Genomic DNA, 20418 nt, shown 5'->3' with positions numbered 1-20418 from the left:
AAACAAGAAGTGAAAAATGGTTGATTTTCCCCCCAGTGCTCGGCCTCCGGAATGCTTGGTTTGTTTTCTCAATACATCATATTACACTGAAGTATACATTAGAGGTATTCTTTATCTTTTGAAAATACCTTAAGCAGTTCTATAAAGGACTTTATGTTTCATTCCCAGCTAATAGATTTTAAAACATTACTGAGCACCAGGCAGTGGTGGCTCATGCATTTAATCCCAGCACTCAGGAGGCAGAGGCAAGTGGAGGCCAGGTAGACTCCACAGAGAAACCTCATCTCAAGAAAAACAAACAAAACAAAAAACTGGGGACGGAGGGCACTGTGCTATGAGCAAGTGAAGTATTCTGGACGGTTCTTCCAACATAAAGTCATGAAGTTTGTTAACCTACATTATTTTCCTATTGCTTTTCAATGCCTCTCAGAGCACCCATAGTATAGCTTTATTTTCCTACAAAGTGCTGCCTTCTACTTTATTTGAATCTAGTCTTGGTTTCTAAGGGAAGGTTTACCCCTCCCTACCTAAATCTTTCCCCACCTTCTTAAAACTTTGACTTCTACCTTATTACTCTTTAGCAGTTTGGTTTTGTCAACTAATATCTGGAGGGGGGATATATCCACTGAGGAACTGCATCTATCAGATGGGCCTATAGACAAGTCCATTGGGCATTTCTTGATTAATGAGTGAAGTTGGTACCAGCCCTGGCAGGTAGGTACTTAAGGTGCTTACGAAAGCGACTGAACAAGCCAGTTAGCAACACTCCTCTTCGTGGCTTCTAGTTCCTGCCTAGAGTTATGAGTTCCCCCAGTGATGGACTATGACCTGGAAGTGTAAGATGAAACTAAATCCTTTCCTCTTCAAGTTACTTTTGGTCTTGGTCTTCACCACAGCAACAGACCTACCGAAGACACTTTCTTTTCCCCATTACATTCTATATTGATAAGTATGAACTACTGATTCATTCACCAAATATTTATAATGGGGGAACTTTCACTACTGTTTCTCTTTTTAGTAGTAAGTCACACATATATCCTACTAGTGAATTTACCTGGGTTATACTTCTCTGTGGTGATTGTTATTCTCACTGAACAGCAAAGAAATGAGGTAAAAATAAGGATGAAAGATGCTATTGTTGGTAGCCATCAAAACCTGAACTCAAGTCTGCTTGTTTTAAGTCTCCAAAACACACACTTAACTAAGTAAGTCTGAAGAATCCCATGTACCCGAGATAACTACAGTGTAAAGTATAAGGTAAGACATCAGTGAGCTGGGATTCCAGACCACAGACTAGTGTACTTCAGTCAAGACACCCAACATTCATCCTGAAGAACATGGAAAAATTTAAGGAAATATACAGCAATCTATATTTATACTTGATCTTAGCTAAAAGGCCAAGAAACAGCAATATCTTCATCTAGAAAGTAAGCTAGATTGGTGAAACCCAAACTAAATTAAGGCTAAAGGCATACAAGACCAATTAAAAGTACAGATAAAAGATAAGGGTGTAGACAAAGCATATGTAGTCACTATAAAATACAGACCTGCTAAAAATTTTCATACTGATCAAATTTTAAAAATAATTTGTCAAATTTGTAAATATATATGAAGGATCCCAGAATACTTTTATTAGAAAAATTTTCAGGTTAAATAAATGGCCCACTGGAACCATTAGTAAATATTCAGTAATATTTAGAATTATGGATTTCTAGAATTTTTGTATACTAATAACAATGTAGAAATTGAAGAGATTAATTGGAAAACATCTAAAGTAAACTCAGAAATATAAAACACTTTTTTCTTTACAATTGGGACCTATGCACTGTTCATACAAAGCCCTCCTGGCAGAGATAAGAAACTGACACACAAACAGGGGAGACAATAGAAGAACAAGGTTTTTTGACTCCTTAATGATTTTTTTCCTCATTCTTACACAACAATCTGGGATTTTAAAACTCTCACAAGAATGAGGAAACCAGAGCGAGATGACAGCACATAAGCACACATCTGGCTCTCTTATCTATACCACAGACAATGTCTACATTAGAGGTAGGTACTGAGAGCCCCATTTTGCCACAGGCCACATTACTATGAGACACCAAAGATCATTTCTTTTCATTACAGCACAGTAATGACAAAGAGTTCTCCTGATATATATATATATATATATATATATATAAAAAATCAGCTTAATAGTTTATAGTTAGTATTTTTTTATCAATAAATCTAGAAATCATTGAACACTAACCTGTAACATGCACCTGGATACAACAACTTCAGGCACTTCAGGGAATTTTTGCCGCAGGTCATGTAAAACCTGAAAATCAATTTGGTGGCTTCCTTGGGCCATTCGTGTGTCACCTGCTCAGGACCTGTCTTAATAGGCAATTCTAGGCCTGAGTGGAATTAGTACTCATCTCTTCTGGCCAAGCATTTTCTGTGAAAAGAAAAAAAAAATTTTTAAATGAGAACTCATTTTAGAATGAATACTGCTGTGACTTTATAATTACAGTATGAAAGGGTCTGTGCCTTAGTGCCTAACAATATAGACCATGAAAGGATTATTTAGGCTTAATGATTTCCACACAGCTATACAAACTACCATTTCTAAAAGCAAACTCTGGAATGATCTCTACTTCCTCTCTATCCGTAGGCTCTACAGCGGCAGTGTCCAGTGCCTTAGATGAAGAAGCTGCGGCGAGGATGTCTTTTCTCATTCTAAGGAGAAGCCAGACCCACAGGAGAGCCTTGGGCACAAAACCTTGTTTACTTAAAACCCCTAAGAATCTGAAATGCAGGGCTGGAGAGATGGCTCAGTGGTTAAGAGCATTGCCTGCTCTTCCAAAGGTCCTGAGTTCAATTCCCAGCAACCACATGGTGGCTCACAACCATCTGTAAAGAGGTCTGGTGCCTTCTTCTGGCCTTCAGGCATACACGCAGACAGACTATTGTATACATAATAAATAAATAAAAAAGAATCTGAAATGCACACACTTTTAATCCCAGCACTCGGGAGGCAGAGGCAGGCGGCTCTCTGTGAGTTCGCGGCCAGCTTGGTCTACAAAAGCTAGTTCCAGGACAGGCTCCAAAGCTAAAGAAATCCGGTCTTGAAAAACCAACCAAACAAACAAACAAAAATTCTGAAAATGTGGCTCCATAGAAGACTATGTTTTTTTTCTCTAAAACTTGATGCTCCAGTCTGTATCTTGCTTTATACCCAGTTCTTAAATGCACAATCAACTCCACTATGCAAAATAAATCTTTTCTACTTCAGTTTTCCACTGTATCACACACATAGGTGTTCTTCCTCTTGTTCCATGTTTATCTACCACTAAGCTTGGCTGTCTTTAACTGCAAAACTATTTTTATTTGCCAATTTTCTCTCACCTGTACGGCTTCTGTCTGAGCTACCTTAATCCACTTTAGTTATTACTGCAAAAGTCTCCTATTGGTCTCTTCTCCGCCTCCATTCTATGATTCAGTATCCATGCCTTTCACACCAATGGTCTTTCCCTGTTCGCAGCCTTTGTGAAAAATACAGGAAGTATCCACCTTATCCCTATAGCTCAAAACAACGGCACACCACAAAGCCCCTTGTTAACCCTCTAATTTCATTTCCTACCACATTCCTTGTTTCCTCAGTTGCTAATGGGCTTTTGGTACCTTTTCAAAGAAGCCAACCATGTTTTTCCTTTAAGGTTCTTGCTTCTGACATTTTCTACCTCAGCTATTTGGAGGCTCTTTTTTACTTCCTTAAAGTCACTCATCAAATGCCACTCACTTAAAAGACAGTTCCTGACCACTCTGCCTACGTTAAAGAAAAAAAAAATCCCATCTGCACACTACTTTTTCCATTGTCACATTTATAAGTGACCTCTAGAGGACAAGAACTCTGAAGTTCACTATCGTATTCCCGAGGTTAGCTCACTCTAGGCTCACACAGTAGGCAACATTTGTTGGATGGAAATTTTATTGTGAAGCTTCTTTCACATTAGTTTCTAAAACATTTCAAATAATTTAGACGTAGAAAAAATAATTTACACACAACATTAGAAACGGGCAAATAAACATGCAAATGAGAAACACCTTCATTAATTAAAAAGATGAATGAAAACAAATTCTAATTTATTCCATTATTAAAGTGTGCACAGTCATGTTACTACTGACTTGCTTTTCTAGATAATGAGGACACAAATGATAAACATTACTCAAATGCACAACTACACTGCCCAGTAGGACAGAGAGGTTCATGAAAAACGAGGACCACAAGTCAGAAGCCTAATTGCGTACACTCTGCCCACTAGTTAGATCTCTGGACTACCCACATGAGAGACAGGCTGAAGTTCAAATAACCCATCTGAGATTCCAGGGTTTATAGTTTGGGTTCAGTCAAGTTAACTGTCCTTCACAACAACCAAGCATGCTTATCCATTGGGGAAACACAAAAGAATCCAGACTTTCTACTTGTCATTCCTGTCTTTAATCACATCCCAAACAATTAAAATCAAACAGGAAAACCCAATCCATATTCAAGAAAAAGACAACCAAAGGAGAATAAGCCCCAAACTTGGCTACTGGAATTAGCAAAATGAATTTAAAAGTAGCTACTTAACTACACTCATGAATGTAGGGGCAAATATACTTGGACTTCTCAGGAAATAAACAGAATTATATTTATGTATTCATATATATGAAATTTGCATATAATAATTTTCTGTTTAAGAACTAGAACATCTTGAAACAAAAACCTCACTGGACATACTTATCTACAGTAGGAAAGAAGCCAGTGAACTTGAAGCTAAAGCAATCTGTAAGACGGTGAGTGACAAGTGGGAGTGGGGCATCCAGCTCTGCAGGGTCCAGCAGCTAGTGACAAAAGCTTTCATGTACTTATGGCTAGAGACCAAAACACAGGGTACATCAGCCGGGGATAAAGACAAAAAAATAAACGTGATGGAATTGTGACTAAAAGGAAAATCATACAGAGGCCCAATATGTTTAACTGCTATAAACCATGGAACACACCCAAGAAATGACACCTATATAGCCAGAGGAACAGTATATTTATAGACAAGGCTCACTCTCTAGCCCAAGGTGGTCTGAACCTGGTGCAATCCTCCTGCCTCAGCATTCTGAGTTCTGGTATTACAGGAGTAAGTTACCACGCCCATCTGACTACTGACTTACTAGTAATAGTGGAGGCCAGCAGATAAATAATTAAATAATATAATGTTCTTTGTTTTAGTTTTTGAGACCCAGGCTGGTGCTGAACTCACTATGCAGCCCCAGCCTACCTTGAAACTCAAAATCTTCTTGCCTTAAACAAGCGAATAAATAACCAGGCAACCATTTTCAAGCCCTTGTAGAAAAATTAAACTATAAAGAAAACCCATTCACTGAATTTCAGTATAAAAAAACAAGATACATTCTAACAACCTTCTTCTGGAAGATTACCTCTCACAGCAAATAGAGACTACTTCCCATGGTAAGATGCTACTGCTACCCAGTTCATAGCAGCTACAACATATCTTTTCTGAAGTTTCTTTAACTGATATCAAAGGTAAACCATATTTGTGATGGACCTTCAGGTGCTAAATACAACACAGCCGGATGCCTGTTTCTAATAAAGCCACACTAAGCTTTTTCTAAAATAAACAGAGAACTGCGGTGCTGTAAAGAGGTACTATGGTCTCTGGTTAGCAGGAAATAAGCATACAGAATTATTAAGACATCGAAAGGTACTATGATCAAGTTTAGAAGAAACAAGAACAAATTTAACAATTCCAATTTTAAGTTATCTATTTGAAGACCGTGTCACTCATTTTGTTATTACCACTTAAGTACATTTCAAGGAATGTTACTGTTATACAGAAAGTAAGTTTTTTGGTGGCAATATGTTTGAGATATAGGTAACGGTTTCTTTAGTGCTTTAAGATGCACTAAACTACAGACGGTAAAGAAAATGCCAAATATCCCAATCACTGGAGCATCCTGCCATATATTGGTAAATATCTTATGTAGAAACACCTGAGGAAAATACTGTCCTATAAATATGGCAATTAAAAGAGTCTTCATTAGCGTGGAACTTACCCATTAAACTAGAATGGCTGGCCAGTAAGCTAGGGGAGCCATCTGTCTGCTTCCCCACTGCTGGAATTCTAAGACACACCACCATGCCTAGCATGTTTACATGTATTCTGAGTACTGAACTCACACTGAGCCATCTACTGAGCTCCCAAAGTCATCTTTTAAAATAAAAGAAACTGGTAAGGTACCTTCTATAAGCTTCTTAAGAAATTCACATAATTCAAATATGACAAGTATCAGCTGTGACAAGAACAAACTTTCCTAAGAGTACAAGAAACAATAGTCATGTTTGTTTCTAGAGGATTTTTTTTTTAGTTAAAAGGGGTAAAGAAATAAAAAGAAAATGTTAATAGTTAAAAATGGAAGCAACCAACACCATCTTATCTCAAACTAAATGAAGTAATAATGTATACTGAACACATATCTGACACATAGCAGTTGCTAAGTAGAAATCTGAGGATTCCTGAGATTTCCTCTTTTTCAATCCTTCAGTTTCCTCCTCTATAAGACGTCATTCAACTGTCATGAGAATCAAATGGGTAATTCATGTTAAGATGACAATGACAGCAAAAACACACAGGAAAGTATCAATGAGACAGTGATACTACAATTTTCTTTTTAACACAATGGAATAAAAAGCAAGAGTTCCAAGATTACACCGTGTACATTAATTATATTATTAAAGTAGAAAGGACCAAACTTTTAGTAAACAGGGTTTCATGCTACCCTGGCTGCAGAATATTGAAGCTGACTTAATCTTCAAAGAGTTCCTTTTCAGTGTTCATGGAACAAGTTAGTATATGTTAGAAACAGAGACAGCTAAATAAAGACCCCATCACTATTCAAGCCTGTGTCCAGGTGCTGGAGTAGTATAAACTATGCTATGTGTATTTAAACAGATCTTAACTGAGGGAGTTGGAGTCTTAAAGGACAGCTATGTAAATAATGTTAGAGATGAAGGAAGACCAAATAGTAGGTGGATTCTGGAGATGATGATGTGTGAGAAGAGTAAGAAAGGGTAGTTGAGGAAAGAAGGGGACTAGGAAGAGGGCACATGGGGTGTGGCGTTGTTACGACAGAAGGAGAACTTCATCTGTAGGGTTGTTTCTCTTAGAGACCCTGAGATACACCTACAGTACAGTTTTAATATTACATAAAAAATATACATATATCATGTTGAGACAAGATTTTGCTATATATTCCCAGCCTGACTTTGAACTCACAATCCACCTGCCTCAAATTTCCAAGTGCAGGGTTTATCTTTGTTCTATTCTTACATAACAATTAGTTTAATTGGAACAATTTTAATTATTTTAAAAAGAAAAACATATTTCTGTTGAATACAAAACAATAATATAAAGAAATACACAAACCTCACTTCTCAATCACATTAGGATTCTCCCTCAGTTTATGAGTAAGAAGGTGAGGAAATTATATTCTAAAATTGACTCTGGGATGACTTTCTATAAAGCACGAAATGCTGACATGGACAGAGTCCTGGGAAGCTACTGGATGAAAGGAGTGGATTTAAGAGGTCAGAAAAATCACAGTGGGCTTGTGCTACCCACAATCCAATTCCACTCAGAACCCAAATACTAACAACACTGTCTACATAAAAACATCAGTTTCACCGTTTCATAGTAGTGACACTATCATATTAACTGTTCTATATGAAATACTTTAAAGTATATGGAGGGGATGTAGAGATGGCTATTGGTTAAGAATATGTACTGCTAACTCAGAGGACCGAAGTACAGTTTATAACAACCTGTAACTCTAGCTCAAGAGGATGTGACCCCTCTTTGGGCACTGCACTTCACACACACACACACACACACACACACACACACACACACACACACACACACACACTTTGCGGTAAATCTCTAAAGATTGTGTTACCCCCAATATTGAAGGCTACTAAAACAGTTCCCAATCTTTCAAGTTCAATGTTTCCCTAGAAATCAGCTTGGTTGTAACATCTATTTTGACGTGATAAATCTGTTCTAACATAATTGACTTATTAGACAATTATTAGAACATTAAGTGTGTTTTTCTACAATTTCATTTGGGAGAAGCACACGGTTAAAAAAGCCCAAACAACCTTGTTCTTGTGTGAGAAAAGCTGCACACAAGAACACAAAAACACAGCCCTAACATTTACCAGCTTTTGCCTCTGCGTGTTATGAACTACACCAGCCACATCCTGTGTCAGAGTTTTCTTTGGTTTCAAAATTCTCTGTTCACTATTTCATGAAGCTCACTTCCACAGGCAAATTTCAGATCTTGTTCGAGATAAAGTATAATTACTTATTGTAATATTTATACATTTCTTGACTTTAACATGAATAAAACTGTACTATCTTTAAAAAAGATTCTTAGCTTTTAAAAATGTTTATGACTAAAGTTTCTGAGAGCTGTATCTCTACTCTCACTTCCCCCTATCATTCTGTGCTGTTTTAGGGAGGGATACTTTTTATAATTCATAGTGATTTTTAGGAACATGAGCATCAAAAGTTAACAGAACTAGATACATGTCAAGACTCCTCTGACTTTACCCGCTGTTGAAACAGTAAGCTCCAGGTGTCCAAAGAAAGGCAGAAAGCTGCTCTCTCCCTGTCAGCAGTTCCATGCTGCTTCTGTGGACTGGCTGACATTAGCAGGCTTAGTGAGTTATTCTGAAATAAATAATGTCTTTAACCATAAAAAAGACTCATGTGCAGCCGGAATAGCTAGATGATGTTACCAGCTTTTAAAGTTAAAGGAAGTTATAAAATCTTTTCATCTCAATGAAGATTTCCAATTTAAGACAGAATCCTATTATCTAAGCATAGACTCTATTCAAATATTTTTTACATTGTTGCAATAGTATAGGCCAGGTAGGTAACAACTGATATTTGATTTATTTTTAAAGAATTTACAAATGTCATTAATGCCTAAAAAAGTCAACATTCTTCTTTTTCCTCTTCTCATCCAGACAGGCCTTACTACATCTCTCTGTCTCGCCTGGAACTCTCTATATAAACCAGGCTTGGCTTCCAATTCACTTCATCTGGTTCTGCCTCCCAAGTGCTAGGATTAAAGGGATGAACCATCAAGTCTGGGTTATCAACATTATTTTTCTAACAAATATTGGAATTTTATTTCTTCAAGTATAATGTTATAATTTCAGGAACATAATATCAAAATATCTGTCAATATTTTTCTATTAAAGAAATAAAATTATAGCTATTCAACTAAAAATCTGAAATTCAAATATTATCACCACTTAATATAAAAATAATTGACAGACATGGTAGCACACGCCTTTAATCCTAGTCCTTGGGAGACAGGCAGGCAGATCTCTGTGAGCTGGAGGCCAGCCTGTCTGTGTAGTGAGTTCTAGGACAACCAGAGCTTTGTAAAGAGACTCTGTCTCAAAGAAGAAAAAAAAAAAAAACTAAGCAACAACAACAACAAAAAAACATGAGAAAAGATTATAAACAATCTTCAGCATTAACTTTATCACAGAATTTGCATGGAGTCACATTGTAAAATCAATTAACTGTTAAGACACCAAACCAGTCATCCAAATGCTAATTATTTTAAGTTAGCTATTATGGCCTAACCCAATATATTTAATAACTTGAAGAGAGAAATTAAGTATTACCAAAAACTGGACAACTTTACAAGCCCAGAATTAACTTCCCAAAGAAAAAGAATAGACACCAATAGTCATGCAGAACGACTCATGCCCTCTCTGTTTTAAAAACAAACCTTCCTATATAATCTTATCACTTGGAAAGTGAGAGACAGGCAGATCTTAGTTCGAGGGCAGCCTGATTCACAGAGCAAGTTCCAGGAAAGTCAGGGGTACTTAGAGAAACCTAATCTTAAAAAATGAGGCTGGGGAGGGGGTGGGATGGAGAAAGCAAAAAAAAAAAAAAAAAAAAAAAAAAAAAAAAAAAAAGGAAAGAAACCTTTCCAATTTCTTCATTTAATGCATTGCCTTAAGGATATAAATGCTGACTATTTCTTATGCCTCAGTAGTTAAGTTACAAGCTTTTCTTAAAGGAATGTGCAAGTCAGCCACACTTGGCAATTGGTGTTCTGTGGTTTTGTGGTGGATGCTGCCATTTTCTATGGATTAAGAAAAGTGCAAGAAATCTGAGACAAACATATTATATAATTGAATACCTTGTGTGTATTTTCCACTTCGTATCTTATTATTTTTCCTATTCTTTAGCATTTAAATATTGAAACAAAGTTACTTTCCAGTGCTTCCTTTCACTGCAATTTTTCAGATAATCTATACTGTTCATAAGTATCATCTAAAAGAAAACAGGGACTAAAACATGTTAACGAATTCTTATTTATGATAAAAAGAGGAGAAAATAAAACCAGAATATTAGGAAAAACTCATGTTTTAGTCTTCTAACCATAAACATTTGTAAGAAACGAATTAACCTGATACATGAAAACTATGATAATACAGTTAAATATTTATTAACACGTTACTGTCAGAGGTTGATTTTTGGGAGTTGGGCTGCTCCTTACACTGTTTGAATCTCTGTGATCACACTCCTGTCATCAGCTTTGGTGACAAGTGCCTGCCTTTAACTACAGAGCTATCTCAATTCTCCTCCCCTTCACCCCAAACAACAATTACTTTCAAGGAGAAAGAAATTTTTGCATAGCCACATTAAGGAAAATCATCATTCTTAGTGGAGTAAGACATCCAAATTACTATATATAAGAAACTGATGGAAAATATCAAGACACAGAACCCACACATATTATAAAGCCTTCAATATATAAAAGTCCAAAATATATCCTCTAAAGAGATTTAAAAAAATAAATACATAAGGAAGGTTTTGAAGGTAATTTTAAAAGATATGGTTCCAATTCTATAATCTTTCTTGCTTGCTTTCATTTTGGAAGATAAAGAGTTTCTCCATGTAGCCCAGGTTGGCATTATCAAACTCATGACCCTACTGTCTCAGTCTCCAACGGTTCTGATTACAGCATAGGACACCATAGCCAGTTGCCTAGGTTTGTTTCTTTTCTCCTCCTCCTCCCTTTCTTTTTTTTTTTTCCTCCACTCTTGGGCATATACCCAAAAGACGATTCACCCTGCCACAAGGACACTTGCTCAACAATGTTTACTGATGCTCTATTCACAATAGCCAGAAACTGGAAGCAACCTAGATGTCCCTCAACACAAAAATAGATAAAGAAAATGTGGTATGTTTATACAATGGAGTGTTATCTATCTGTTAACCCTGTCTCGAAGAACCCCCCAAAAAAAAATGACATCATGAAATTTACAGGCAAATGGCTGAACTAGAAAAAAAAAATCATACTGAGGTAACCCAGATCCTGAAAGATAAATATGGTATATATTTGCTTATAAGTGGATATTAGCTATTAAGTAAATTATAATCGATTTACAATCTGTAGATCTAGAGAGGTTATGGTATAGAGGAAGGGACAGGGGTGGGGTGGGAGGCAGTGGGTGACAATGACATGGATCTCCCTGGGAAGGGGGAAACAGATTTTGAGTGGACTGGGGGCAGGGGACATGGGGCTGGAATGAGAGGATCAGGTAGGGAGGGCAAGGAATTTGAGGACAGGCAGCTAGAACTGAGGGCATTTGTGGAGTGGTATGGAAACCTAGTGCAATAGAAACTTCCTAAGATATACGAATGTGATCTTAATGAAGTCTCCAAATGGCTGCAGTACCAGCTGGCCACCTCAGGTCTCTGAACAAAGCTTCAGCAGTTTTCACTGGGGGAACTCTTATTACTCTTTACCTTTCTTTTAACCAATTAAACTTATAAGTAGATGAGTACAACTTACTGAGTTTCAGGGTTTGAGTAAACAGTTCACCTTAAGACAGCCTTTGGTGAAAAACTATGACCCATCCCTTTTGTTAAGTTGTATACAACTCCCTTATAGAAAACTATCATATGCAAAGGTGCACAAAGGCTCACTACTGCACAATCTTCAACATTAATAACACTTACTCTACTCCAGCCTTTCCAAAGCACTCACCGACTTTTATGCAGCTCTAAGAAGTCTTCAACGAAGACTTCCCACTGCCTATTAAATCAAGTCCAAACTCTTTGCACTGCAAGTTGAAACATGTATAACGTAGCTCTGTTTCTCACCAGATCCCAACTATTCTCTAAGTACACTGAACTACTACTTACAGTTTTTAGAACATCTGTACTAAGAAATACTCTTGCTAAAATCTAATCTTCCGATACTCAGCAAAAAGCCTTCTTCATAAAGGCTATTCTCTAGGGCACTACCAAGCATGTGGTTTATATCTCTATTCTGATATTTTATATTATAATTTCTTCCTCAATATCCAAGGAAGATTAGTTCAAGACCCGCCCCTCCCGTCCCTCTAAGATACTGGAATGAGCAGATGCTTAAATATCTTACAAAAAAGGAGCATGTTTTTGTATATGACCTATACACACCCTAGATTACTTCTAATACCCAAATACGATGTAAATCCTAGGCAAATATTTGTCAGTCTATTGCTTAGGGAATATTCTTCAACAACCTGTATATGGTAAAGCACATAGGCAACTTATACAGTCCTAACAAATTTCTGATCCATGGTTGGTACAGTATTGGAGATAGTGGAGAGCCCACTTTATCTGCCTGTAAGCTCACTGAAAGCAATGGTCATTTATTTCTATCTCTACTGTACCTGGCAGTGTCTTATACACAATGAGTATTCAACAGCAGAGAAAATTTCACTGTTATTAATAACATCTCTGAAAATGGCAAGACTTGGTACTCATGAACACTTCCTTCCTTAATTTCCCCTTTAGTTGACTTAATAGGGTAATGACGTTCAGATAGCTGCTATAGTTGTAATTCAACATCACTGAGCCACGGTTCTGTCAATACCGTAAGGTTCTATAATCTCCTACAGTAACTCACTATGCATTAACACTGGAGAAGAAGGAGTCGAATACATGCTGGAGCACTAGGATCACTGGTTAAACCCACAGCTGGGATACAAAATCCCCTTCTTCAATTTTGGGTTATCTTTGGCTTAGATGAAGTTAAAAATCAAAAGATATGCACGGCTATATACTCATTAAGTAAATGTTTTATAAATACTGTTTCAAATCTATATAAACAGGTGGAATTAATTAAAGCCCTTAAAAGTCTCAAACCCAACTGACTTGACTCCCTAATGCTTTTCCTGATTAAAATCTAATGCACAAGGAAACCTCAACTTTCACCTTTTTAGTTATACTCTGGGACAATCATCATTTTTCACTTTCCCATTTGATTCCTTTCAAGCAATCAAGTATTATATGTGTATGTATGTATATATTTGCATATATATGAAATATTACATTGAAATACAATTAAATTTTGGTAAATACCATGTAAATACAGAATTTGGTATAATCTGTAAACAAAGTCTATCATTTCCAGTGACTGGAGAATGTGGTAACTTTCATAAACGTATCAGTTATAACAGTTAAGGACACTGAAAAGGAAAACCTGCTTCATTCATGTAATTTCCAATATTGCTTGCCCCACACGTGACCTTAGAGCAGGACTGTGCAGTCAATGTTCACTTTCAGTGGAGACCAGAGCACTATTCTGCACATCTGCAGGGCTGGACTACATAGCACTTCAGCATTATTTCTCTTAAATTGTTTTTACATTAGTTTGTCACAATTAGCAAACAATTAAACTAGAACTACTCAGGCAAAAGTTAAGCTACAAGTCGATGCTAGCCACGTGTTACTAGATGTTAGGGCGGTTACTATGTCACTCGGTTTTAAAGCCAGAGAACTGTTAAGTTGTGAACTGTGTGTTGTTACAGATCACACAGTCTATGCTTGAGTGCCCCAACTTTCGCATACCTGGAAACAGAAAAATTCAAACTGTAGCTGTCCTTGGTTGGCTCATTTGCAGCTTACAAATGTTTAATTAAGTAACTGCAGTGAGCTCATCTCTACTGGATACTTCTTTTCCAGGGCAGGTCCAGGAACTGGGTCTGGAGCCTTGAAAGCAGAAGAAAAACTAGAGTAAAACTAGAGGTAGGCAGAATAAGGAATGTGAGTAGACAACACTCTGAGATCCGAAAGCGCACAGCGGTGGGGTGGGGTGGGGTGGGGTGGGGTGTTTGGCTGTTTTCCTGAAGCCTCCTCTCTCAAGCAGGACAAGGTTCCCGAAACACAAAGGCCAGAAGAAACTACTTCAGAGAGACAGACTCTTCACCTGCCCAGTTAGTCCACTTCCGGGAAGTGAAAAGTAGCCTTTGGGAAATCTCCCACGATTCTGGATAGAAGTCTGCCTGCCAGAGGTCAGTGCGATACCCATTTTGAGCGATAAAACTGGAACTAGAAACTCTTCACTCTCAGGTTATTTTACTCCTCCCTTGCTGTCATCTTTTAACTGCTCTCTTTATTTCCTTGGTCAGAGATGCTGAAGAGGCTTCCTAGGAATGTTTTAGATAGATTCAGGCAACAAACTCAATTTCAAGTTCCATAGGGTTTCTCTCTAACAGCCCTAGCTACTCGCTCAGTAGACCAGTTTGGCCTGGCCTCGAATGCAGAGCTAGCTCCACCTGCTTCTACCTCCCGAGTGCTGGAATTAAAGGCATGCGCCACCCCATCTGGCTCAAAAATAATGGCAATGCCTAAAGAAGGTGGCAAAGAACAATTTATAAGATGTGCTTCCTAACCCACTGGAAATTATTTTCCCATTACCAAAATAGATTCATTCATTAAAATAAATTCTTAGGCCAATATTAAAACAAAAACAAACTGGCAACTACAAAGTTAGAGAAATGGGAGGCCAGTGGTAGACAATGTACTAATTAGCTTTCCAGAAACCTCAAATGACATCCTTATACTTGATTCTCAGTAGGCTGGCACCTTTAGGAATTCCTCTAAAAATGAACCCCACAGTAGTAAACTGAAATCTCTGTTCTATCAAACACGAGGACTGTGATGGGACAAAGACGAAACAGTATGGATAAAGACTACTAACAAGTAAACTCTGTGCATTTCTGTGCATACCAACACAGCAAAAACACAGTCAAAGTAATTTTGGCGGTGGCGGGTGTGCGTGTGTAAGCTTTTCATGTTTTGTGATGGCATGCTGTAGAGAAAAGAATCCTGGGAGACAGGAACCTTGGTTCAAATCTCACTTCAATATGGCTTCCACCCTAAGTCCCTTTTTTATCAAACTGCAGAGAGTTGCTCATTTCACTGGGCTACCATGCAACTTCACTGTGTACATAAGCACCTAAGTCTGCTGCATATCAGGTTTCCAACACATCCTTCTGCATTACTAAAGGATGAAACACATTCTTTTCCTGTTTGCTTTATGTATGTTCTGAATACACAGGTATACTTAAGCTTATTTTCACAAGTGCTAAAGTAACAGGCATGTTTAATAAGCTTTATGTGTAATTAAACTGCATCACATTCTAAGAGAAGTAACTGATTAGCACTGTTTTCAGAATAACTAGAAGACAGTTCAATTCTCAGAGATGTAAAAACTTACATTTAGGATACAAAGATAGTCTGTAGTAAACAAGAACAAAAATTTCTCTCCTAGTAAAGTGGAATATAGGTACAACAACAGTCTTGTTAAACGTACCTCTGGGATACAGAGCTTAAATACCAAAACCACCACCACCAAAACCCCAGGAAAGTAATTAGTCCATGACATAACTTGGTCTTTTTGCAGTTAAGGCAAAGAAAAGCCTTCTACTACATATGGGCAATAATTTCCCTCTTACTGATAGAACAGCGGGCTCCACAGAAAATTATTATTTACCAAATATGGCTTGAAGATCAGATTACAACTTCTCTGCCATTTACCAAGTATAAAATGTCACAAGCCACAAGGAATTTAAGAAAAAAAAACACACAGTTACTCAAAATGTATTCATTACAACTTTCTTTCAAAATAGTTTAAAAACTTAAAATGAAAATATACCACTTAAAATGGAGAGATAGAATTCTATTTGTATAGTCTCTGTCACTAACTCTCATGGAGGGCTTTCATTTTAAAGACTATCAAGGAAAATTCTGTAAATGAATCAGTATTGTTTGTTTGTTTTTTGAGACAGGGTTTCTTTGTGGGACAGTTCTGGCTGTTCTAGAACTCACTTTGTAGACCAGATTGGCCCTAGACTCACAGAGACCAACTTGCCTCAAGGCTTCCCGAGTGCCACCACCTCTCAGCAACATTATGTATTTTTAATTTTATAACTAGCTATCACATTGAAATCTCATTACTCGTAGTAACATTTTAGTTATTTCCTTTGCTTTTTTCCATGTATATAATGTTAATAATAGTAAATAATACCCGATTTTATTTTATTCTTCTGATCTAACTGTATTTACTCAGTACTTCCATGACAATGTTATGTAACAGTAACGCTGGGCTAAGGAGGACAGCAGGGAGGTTTGAGGCAGTCTCATTACATAGCCAGGCTGGCCTGAAATGTGTTAGTCTGCCTCAGCCTCCTGTGCAGTTATAAGCAACATCCCAACAGGCTTTGATTCGTGACTTTTTACTAGTTATTTAGCTTTTTACTAAAGACGAAAATGAGAATTCTAGCATCTTACCATTTCTAGTAACAAAATGGTGGTTTCTGGTCTGAGGTGTGAAAATTTAGGAATATCTCTCTATTCTTGTTTTACTAAGAACTCTTGTCAAAATAAATGCTGAAATTCTCCTATTCCACCTTATGGCATCCCTCAAGATATCCACACCCATGCTTACCATTAATGTGAATTAATCTACAGTATTATTCCAGTGATATAATGCTGGAGTCCATTTGATAAGTTCATTATAAGCATTTTCCCATCAACTTTCCTAAGACGGTCTGCAGTTTTTTAATCTATTTTACTATCCTTGTATGCTTGGCTTTGTAAAAAAGAACTCAAAGTTCACCTTTTCTTCTTTATGTTCTGAAATAGTTACCTGAAGCTAAAAGTTTTAAAAGAATTATAAATTCAAAAAAGAATTTAAAATCTCTAAGGTCTGTTACTCTTTGTAAGGGAATGTCTCTCATCATTTGCATCTTATGTGAGACCAGACCCTACTCCTTCATACTTCCCTTGAGGAAGCTCCCCTGCTCCCCCATCTCGCTTTTCAGTATCTCCCCTTAACTTGTGAACATGTGTGGAGTCTTCATCATCTTAAACACACTGTCACATTCATATACCAAAGCTGCCAGTTAAGTCTTAAAGCTATTTAGCAAATATTAATCCACAAAGCTGGGTATCCAAATTGCTGACACAGGTTTTGCCCTGTACACCCTAGTCTATCTAGTAGGAAGAAGGCAAGAATCATGGAAGAAACCACAACTGAAACGACATGAATAAGAAACCATATTCACTAGGCTCCTGTTCTGCTTGCGACTCCCACTAAAACCTATCCCTATCCCTTCTCCAGTTTGGGTCTACTATCAGAGGTCATGGGCCCTTTCGTTGTCTCAAGAAAGTTACAGATTCCCTCAGAGTGGTTTTGAATGTGTAAAATACTCATGATTATACAGATGGCTAATTTTATTGAAATATGGTCATATTATCAGCTACAATGTGACATGTCCAAAAATGGATACAGGCGTAATACTGGAGTTGGGAATAGCAATCACACTAGAGGCTGAACCAGTAGACCAATGAGAAGACAGGAAAGAGTTGGTGGTGGTGTGTGAAAACAAGGTTTCAAAAGCACAATATAAATAACAAGAAGGGAGAATGATAGTGAAACACAGCTACCTTTTTTTTCCCCCAAAGACAGGGTCTCACTGTATGTAGACCACGCTGGACTTGAACTCACAGAGATCTGCTTGTCTCTGCCCTCAGAGTGCTGGGATCAAAGGCAAGAGTCACCACGACTAGCCTAGGCTTATTTGTGATTTTTAAAATATTAATACCAAACACAAAAAAGAAGTCCTAGCAGGAGCCCCGAACAATTATATACCTAAATTCCAAGGTGATAATATGTATAACTACACAGAGACATCCACATCTAGAGCATAACATGAGAAGTGTCTTATAGTGCTAAAGAAAAAGGTGTTGCTGATGCTGCTGTGGTCTGCTTCTTGTAAAACCCTAACAGAGAGAAATGGGAAAGTTACATTAGAACTCAATAAAAACTGAACCCTTTTCACCGCCGCATGCACCTCTCCCTCAAGATCTACCCTCAGTTTCTTTAGGATCATATAATTTAGATTAAAATCTCTCTATTGACTCTAACTTAAAAAGAAAAGGCAGAATCTCATATATTCCAGGCTGGGTCAAATTCTGGTAGCTGATCCTCTTGCTTCCACCTCCTCAGTTGCATAATAACAGGTGGGCATCACCATGCATGGCTTATGTTGTGCTGTGATTGAACTCTGGGCCTCAGACATGCTAGGTAAGCATTCTACCTACTGACACACACACACACACACACACACACACACACACACACACACACTCACACTCTCAGCCCTAAATATTTACCTATTTGAAATATATTTCTTTACATTTCAAAAAAAAATCCTTGAGCATATTCATCATACATGGTTCTGTTAGATAGAGAGGGACATTTTCACACAAGTCCATTCTGAACATTGAGATACATTAGTTATACATTCCTTACCTCTCCTCCTCTCACCAGCACAAAAAGAAAAGAGCCCCTTTGTCCTCCTACAATGTTTCACATCTACTTTTATGGTTTTGCCAGGCAGTGGTTATGCACACCTTTAATTCTAGCATGAGGGGTGGCAGGGCAAAGACAGGTGGATCTCTGAGAGTTCAAGGCCACCATGGTCTACACAGTTCTAGGACAGGCTCCATAATTACACAGAGAAACAAACAAAAAACAAAAAAAGAGGAAAACACATGGTTTTTATGTATCTTTATAAAATCTAGAAACTGAAAATGAGGATATATGTAAGACAAATGGTATTTGTCTTTCTGAGTCTGGATTGAGTAACTAAGATAACTTCCAGTTACTCATTTTCCTGCAAACCATGTAACTTTGTTCTTTTAGGTTGAAAACATTCCATTTGTGTACATATTCTGCATTTTCTTTACCCATGCCTCTTTACCTCTGTGACTGCTGACTTGGCCGTCTCTGGGCAAACACTGGAGCAGCATTGGCGGCATCCTATGGTAGATCTAGTTTTAGGTTTTTGAGAGGCTTTTATACTGATTTTCAGTTTCCAGACTACCTTACATTCTCACTAGCAGTATATATAAGGGTTTCCTTTTGTTCCTATTTTCACCAGCATTCATTATTATCTATTTACTTAAAATCTACCTACTTTTACTGCCCATCAGCCCCTATATAGGTAGGTATCCATTCAGGCTTGGTGAACATATTCAACCTCTTTTTTCCCCCCTCAATGACCAATGCTTTTGCTTAGAATGCGATTTCTCCACACTGACACTAAAACCACTTCTTCAAAAGCAGCTCTAGTTTGACCTTGAATCTTTCCCTTGCTTCAGCCCACAGGGGCTCTACACTCAGAATTACTAATGCTCCTGTGGACCAATAAACACCATGATTCATCATTTTTTCTCTTATTGTTCTGCTCTTCTGGAGACATGGACTATGTGCTTAAATATAGAATACTGCCTATATACAATATAGACACATAATGTATACAAAATAAGTAAAACGCGCTCAATAAATCAATATTAAGACTTGTTTTGCAACTTCAAATACCAGAAAATATATTGAGAAGGCCAAATTTCCACTAAGTAGATAAAGGAGATATTCTAACACCCCAATGAGGACCGAGACAGCACTACTCAAGGTTCAACAACCTTAGGTTGTCTGGTGGTGGCAGGCACCTTTAATCCCACACTCAGGAGGTAGAAGCAGGTAGATCTCTTGTGAGTTCAAGGTTAGCCTGATCTACAGAACAAGTTCCAGGACAGGCCAGGCTCCAAAGATACACAGAGAAATCTAATCTCGAAAAACCAAAAAACAAACAAACAAAACCCTGACAAGCTTATTTACTGGGCAGTAAGAACTTTCATGAGTTATTAACTTAGTAAATTAGGGACAAGATACCTTAAAAGTAGTAATAAAATGTTTCATTCTACAGTGTCTTCTAAGCCCCTATAACATGCACCTAGATTCTATGAACTAAGTTCTCACACGGTTTAGTGGCAGGCCTTGGATTAAAATCCAAGGTTTCTGATTCATTCTGAAGCTATGAAGCAAACACTGTCTTCTACAAAAAGATTTAGTATGTAAAATTGGTACATGTATATAAGGGTCCCTATTTCAGAAGGCAGAGAAACGTGAAATATAAACAAATAGACTTGGAATAAAACATATATT

General features: G+C 37.4%; 1 protein-coding gene across 2 annotated transcripts in view; it reads right to left on the bottom strand.

Moving 5' to 3' along the window:
• Positions 1–20418, bottom strand: part of Tab2 (TGF-beta activated kinase 1 (MAP3K7) binding protein 2) — a 56049-nt gene that overhangs the window by 19662 nt on the left and 15969 nt on the right. Inside the window, exons 2-3 of one of the 2 annotated variants that reach the window (XM_050161597.1) lie at positions 13974–14114; positions 2252–2440 (exon numbers count right to left, since the gene is read on the bottom strand). In XM_050161597.1, the coding sequence (XP_050017554.1) occupies positions 2252–2353 (102 nt within the window). In that variant the 5' untranslated portion in view covers positions 2354–2440; positions 13974–14114. The remainder of the gene's footprint in view (positions 1–2251; positions 2441–13973; positions 14115–20418) is intronic. The other variant, XM_050161598.1, reaches the window with a different exon arrangement.

Source organism: Alexandromys fortis, unplaced genomic scaffold (genome assembly GCF_014885135.2).
Source record: "Alexandromys fortis isolate MF-2015 unplaced genomic scaffold, M_Fortis_MF-2015_v1.1 scaffold_134, whole genome shotgun sequence".
NCBI classification, from domain to species: domain Eukaryota; kingdom Metazoa; phylum Chordata; class Mammalia; order Rodentia; family Cricetidae; genus Alexandromys; species Alexandromys fortis.
Note: the sequence above shows the minus strand (reverse complement) of the source record. Positions and strands in the feature narration are given on the sequence as shown.